This window comes from Aythya ferina (genome assembly GCF_964211825.1).
Source record: "Aythya ferina genome assembly, chromosome: 16".
Taxonomy (NCBI): domain Eukaryota; kingdom Metazoa; phylum Chordata; class Aves; order Anseriformes; family Anatidae; genus Aythya; species Aythya ferina.
The window spans coordinates 9,677,755-9,683,754 of record NC_140315.1 but is presented as its reverse complement, the minus strand read 5'-3'; the positions used below and the strand labels follow the sequence as shown (position 1 = coordinate 9,683,754).

The 6,000-nt window shown below is 52.6% G+C and overlaps 2 protein-coding genes across 2 annotated transcripts in view; both read right to left on the bottom strand.

Moving 5' to 3' along the window:
• The window catches only part of LOC311445453 (arf-GAP with SH3 domain, ANK repeat and PH domain-containing protein 1-like), a 22,708-nt gene extending 19,599 nt beyond the window's left edge, over positions 1-3,109 (bottom strand). Inside the window, exons 1-3 of the mRNA XM_084537599.1 lie at positions 2,862-3,109; positions 893-965; positions 477-643 (exon numbers count right to left, since the gene is read on the bottom strand). Of these exons, the coding sequence (XP_084393725.1) occupies positions 477-643; positions 893-965; positions 2,862-2,987 (366 nt within the window). The 5' untranslated portion in view covers positions 2,988-3,109. The remainder of the gene's footprint in view (positions 1-476; positions 644-892; positions 966-2,861) is intronic.
• A 1,146-nt stretch (positions 3,110-4,255) lies between these two features.
• The window catches only part of LOC311445813 (fer-1-like protein 4), a gene marked incomplete at its 5' end in the record, with an annotated part of 37,932 nt that continues 36,187 nt past the window's right edge, over positions 4,256-6,000 (bottom strand). The window contains 2 exons of the mRNA XM_084538317.1: positions 4,256-5,278; positions 5,813-5,913. Coding sequence (XP_084394443.1) covers positions 5,098-5,278; positions 5,813-5,913 — 282 coding nt within the window. The 3' untranslated portion in view covers positions 4,256-5,097. The remainder of the gene's footprint in view (positions 5,279-5,812; positions 5,914-6,000) is intronic.

The window sequence follows — 6,000 nt, the reverse complement described above, 5'->3', positions numbered from 1 at the left end:
AGCTTTCTGTCTCCTGAAAACTCTTGTAGCTGTTTCTGAAGAGCTTGAGAGGTACCCCCAACTCATAGTGAGCCTCTGAAAACGGGTGCAGAGGATGGCTCCTTGGCAAGGCTTCACACAGTACCCTCCAAAATCATTAGAGCCTGCCTTAGGCACAAGGGCAGGATTCCTGAGTACACCCCTTTCCGTGTTGGCATCATGTGCATGGTGGGGACACCCATCCTCCACATGCTGCAGCCCACCTGGCTCTGACATGGCCACCATAAGCTCGCCTCTTCTGATCAGCCTGAGGTCAGCACCAAGTCCTGGCCATGCAGGCTGTATCACCAGCTCTGCGACTGCTGCTCACCATGGGCTCCTGCCTTGGTCTAGGAAAGGGATGAGCTTGGGCCTCAAGGCTATGGACCAGAGACTCTTCCTGGGGACCCTCCCCACCCACATACCCCTGCAAGCCAGGGGCCCTGCTCGATGGTCACACAGGGGACAGAGCTGCCTACCAGGCTCCTGACAGCGGTCAGCAGCTCCTGGGAGAAGGTTGCGAAGGTGCTGAAGGCATTGGCCAGCTGCTCCTCACCCTCCAGCTGGTAGTTGGCTGAGAACTTCTCCTGGGCAGCAATGTGGGCTGCCAGGTGGTTGATGAGATCTGGGAAAACATGGATGGTCCCCAGTGAGTGCAGGAGGAAGGTCGGGATATACTCCCTGCGAGAAGCCACCATGCCCAGCTCTGATCAAGCACCAGAGCCAGCTCCAACTGCCTCCTGCTGTCCCGCATACCCACTACCCAGTTATATGAACCCCAGGGACCGGTATTCTCTGCTGCAGACAACCCAGCCTGTAGCAAGGACTCCCCCTGGCCACCCATTGCAGATTCCAGCCTCTGCTCTGCCCTGACCTTGTCCACAGCTGTGCTCTGCCTTGGCTGCTTTTCTCATCTTCTGCAGCACAGCTCGGTCTGCATCCAAGGCCTAGAAATGCAGAAGTTATGGTCATTGACTGCATCCATACACATATTTCTGTAATCCACAGAGTTCAGCCCAAGCCTCAGCATCCGCAGGCCAGACTGTCCCACCTGCAGGTAGGTGATGGTCTAGTGGTAGTAGTCTATGAGTATCTTAAATACCAGTTAGTGAAAGAGTCACTGAGAGAGAATCAGAAAATATTTTAGAAAAAGGACTGTTTAACAGCAGGGGGGGGGGCTGGGTACCACCTCTGGTATGCACCACATCAACCAAGCCATGCAGCTGAACCTTTATAGCAGAAGAGGATGTGAGTCAGGCTCTGTATGGGTAAGCACAGTAAAGACCACATCATCTGAGGGATTTCACCATAAACATTTAGGTACTCAGAGAGCATTAAGCTGTAAAGTTATCTTCCTGTATTTTTTCCTGAACTCTTATTCCCTGGGAATAAGCTGCCACCCACAACCCTTAGCATCCTCTCACCCAGACGTGTTTAGAACTGAGTTTTCAGGCCAAACCCTCAAATGGAGGCTGACCTAGGTCTTGACAAGACCCTGAGGAGCGCTGGCTCTCCAGGAGACAGCCACAGGCATACTTCAAGGCCTTATTTCAGCTTTCCACTTTTTGGAGGATCTCCTTGCCATCTGCCTGGTCCAGCCCTCCAGGGCTGTGTTGCCAAAGATGAAATGTGGTCCCCTTATATCCCAGCTCAGCACCAGCCTGCTGCTTTTACTGCAGGCCTGGCCAGGGTTTGTTGCCACCCAGCGATGGGAGCCATGGCCTTGTGTTTTCTGTCCCCTCTGTCATGAGTCCTGAATCAAGAACTCTGCAGACAGCAACAATTTCAGCAGTGTGCATCTTTCTCTCTAACCACAGCTTCCTGACATAACAGCTCTGTTTTAATGGACAGAAGTTTTCACTTTCCTTTGAGTATGAATAATGGAGCAATAGTTGAAACTTAAGCAACACAAGGAAATTGCCTCATGCCCAAGGCTTCTGAGTAAATTCTGGCCTCCAGAGGGCAGAGAGAAAAGCCTCTGTAGCTACCACTGACAAAATGATCTATGGAGTTGCAGAACCATTCAAAGTCTGCAAAGATAACTGACCCCAGGCACTGAGGGACTTCAGGACAGTGCAGGGGGTCACAATCCACTGACAGACCCTGGTAAAGCCTTGGACACCTTCCCTTCATCTGCTGAAACTACAAAATAATGAAAGGTGATGTGGTGGTGATGTTATTTAGTTGGTCCCAGTACATTTATCAGACCAAGCAGGAGGAGGCACCAAGGGGCATGGGGACTCCAGACCACACAGCAGCCCCTTCCCCCTTCTGCCCAGCACCTGCCAATGCATATCAGGGTCTGGAAGCAAATGCATTTGGCCTATGTAAGTTTTGCATTGGATACTGCACTCAGCCACCAGCCCTGACCCTTTCTCCATGGATTTTTTGAATGCATTGGGCTGCCGAAGGTCCCACATTGGTGTATTGCACAGTTCAGCCTCGGGCAAGCGAGGTAACCCTCCCACCACCCCAACAACTTCCTTTAATTCTGTTTTGTTTTTAGGGTGATACTGGCTAAAGTGCTCTGTCTTCTCTTTACAGAGCAGTGTGAGCTGGGTATGAGACACAGCCTTTTCACACAACCCCTTTTGCGTTTGTCCCCACTGGCCTGTGCCTGTCCCCCAGCCACCACAGCCCCGCACCTGCCTCTGCCAGGCCTTCTCTCTGTGCCTTTTGCAACACACACCGGCACCCAGAGGTACTCACACTGCTCTCTGTTCATGGTGACAAATGACACGGTGATGCCTGTACAAGCACAGATCCTGCAGGACCATCATGGGGCCAGCAACCCCCAGCCCCCCTCAGGGGTGCCCCCACTGTGGTCCCCATCCCCTGCTCACCTCCTCCAGGCTGTTAGCAGTGGCCTTGCAGTGGCCCATGTGGCTGGTGAAGGTGGAGGTGGTGGGCGAGCTGAGGTCCTCCTGCACCTGCTGCATGAAGTCGCACACCGAGATGAGGGCCGCCATGGTGCTGCAGTGAGGCGGTGCCAGGAAAGGGAACTGCTGGTGGGAGCCGAGGCCACACTGGGGCCAGGCAGGGGAACAGGGCAGAGGATGGGGTCATGCTGCTGCCAGCAACAAGAGCGGGGGAGAGCCCCTTGCCTTGCACACCCACAGCCCGGACAGGCATGCACGCCCATTGCACACATACATGCACAGAGTGGCACAGCTGCAAATCCTGCAAGCCTAAACTGAAGGAAAGCTGAGACAGACATGCTTTATTTCAAGTCAAAGCCTGGTGGTGCAGTGGAGAGTGCAGCTGAATGCAGCTGCAAGAGCCCAGGAGCTGCCTAGGGGTGTGCACATGGCTTGCTGGTGTGCATTGGTATCCTGGGGTGCACCAGGTACTGCTGAGGTGCACCACACCTGCTGGGGCATACTGAGCACTTCTGGGGTGCAACGCGCCAGCTGGGGCACAACAAACATCGATGTTATACACTGGGCATTTTGGAGTGCACCATGTGCCACTTGTGAAGGTGATGATCCATGCAACAGCCCCTACAGGAAGCCGGGGTGATGCTGCACTAGGAGCAGTGGTCACACCCCAGGCCCCTGGGTGGGTGCTGCATGCCCTGAGTCCTTCACAGTCCACTTGCTCCCCTGCAGCCCGGGGATCCCTGACGGGTGGGAATAGGGGGCTCCCCTTTGCCATCCTGGAGCAAACACCACCCCCCTGCCCCAGGGAGCGCTGTGCCTGCCCCTCACCCACACCCAGCTGCAGGGTCCCATCCAGAGTCTTCACCCACTCCTGTGGAGAGCCAGGGTACTGCCTGGCTCTCCACAGCTGTATATTTTCTCCCCACAACTTGTTCCATTCCTGCTCCATTCAAAAGACAAACTAGCCAACTGTTTTCAATAACAACAACAAACACTATCACTTAATTTCACTGGAGATGCTACTGTCCTTCTCCACTGTCACCTCCTGCACTAGGAGGGCATCAATCCTGTCAAACCTCATGGTGAAGCACCTTGACTTGAGATCCAATTATGTCAGAGCTTGTGTCAGCAACGTCTGTGCAGATGACAGGAACCCTGGGGCGATGGAGACCATGCTGAGAACAAGTCTCATCTAATTTACATCAGCCCAACACCATAATGCAGATTCATGCTGATGACCCTATGCTGACATCCCAGCGCTGTGCTACCTGGAAGGAAGGACAAAGGTGCCTCAGGAAGGCTGCCTGCAACAGCGGGACTCTGGGGGAACATCTAGGAAACCCAAGCAATGTCAGAGAGAGCATCCAAGGAGTTTTTATTGGAATTGGGTTGGAACTGGATGACCTTTAAATTCCCTCACAACCCAAACCATTATATGATTCTATTTCTCTATCCCGGTGGAAACAAAGATCCAAAATTAAATTTGAAGCAAGCCTGATATCCAGCCCAGCACATGCAAAGAACCCTGTTAAATAGCTTGTGAGGCATGACCACCAGAAACAGCCTGTGTCCCAGGGAGTGCCACCATGTCCAGAGCTGACCTCTCTGTTCCTATGCTCTTGGAACAACAAGAGCTCATGGTTACCTTGGCTATATTGTCCCCCCTCTTCCAGCAGCAGCACCCTGGCAATCCCCATTCAAAGGTTTTCCAGCTCCCACCTCAACCAGGCCCTCCTCTCCACCAGACCTGCCTTTCCCCATACAATGCATTATAAATTCCTCGGGCAGGAGGAGGCCTGAGAAGTGCCAGGTATTGTCCAGTCAGGGCACAGATGGCTCTGTATGTCCCCATCCCTTCCAGAATGGCTCTTAATGGCAAAAGCTGACTTGTCTGTGGATCCAGCCCCATCTGTGATCCTTTTCCCACCATCCCCCCAAATTCAACAAAGAACATTTTTTTTCCCACAGCTGTAACTGTCTTTAAAGGAGTTTGCCTTATTTAGTAGGTTGGTTACTTGGTTTCTTAGCATCTCATGGGGATCTAGCAAGAAACATGACTCCTCATAGAGAGGCCACTTCTCCAGGCCTCTCACCCTGAAGGTTGCCTGTGCACCTGCAGGGTTTCCTTAAACTTTCTGGTCCAGCATCAAGTCTTGCAATAATCACCCTTGTCTTTGAATAGTCCTGTTCTGGAGACCATTTATCCATTGATGATCTTCTCACTGATGTATCCAGGCATGGTATAGATCAATAAAACTAGGAAGACAGTCAGAAGAGCAACCAGGAACAGCACAATTATGTACTTCTTGTATCGCTTCCAGATGAAGAACACAAAGGTCTTCATAGGATTCACAAACCAGTTGAAAGAAGTTTTTGGCCGGCTGGAACATAAATGGATAAAGAGATCAGCAGAGGCTCAAGCCACAGAGCAGCACATAAGCTCTTCTGCACTGGTGCCCTGCCAACATCACAGGCTCTTCCTGCTGCTTCCAGAAAGGATTACCCTGGGGGCTACAATAACTACAGTCCCTGTGAAAGCACTGTTGACAGCAGAGCTGGCTCCTGAGCCTCAGGACAGCCCCAGCAGAGCTGTTCTGCACCCCCATGGCTAACAGGTACGTTCAAATGGTTAAATGAGAGGTGCCCTTCATACAGGTGATGTTACAGCACAGCTGCCCTGAGTACCCTCTTGAGATCAGCCCTGGCCCAGCTGTGGCTATCACAAGTCCTGCTGGACCCACCCAAGCTCTGGGAAGCGCTGGCAGCCCCAGTCCTGCAGATCCCACCACCTTGTCCTTCAATTGCTCTGAACTTCCTGATGAGCAGATTCTCCCTCTTGCCACACTGCGGTCAAAAACACAGATACCCTTGACACCAGCCAACCATTCTAAAAGGTGATGAATGCAGATACTCACTTAGGCTTTTCCAGGGGTTCGGGCTCTTTTCGACCCAAACCAACAGGATTTTTCTCAGCCTCCTCCACGGTCAGCAGCTGGAACTCCGCTTCCACTTTACCCTGGAGAGGGAACATGCCTGAGCCACAGCTGCACGTGCTGCTTCACGAAGCAGCTTGCTATCCATGTGCCTTGCCTAGACTGGCTAT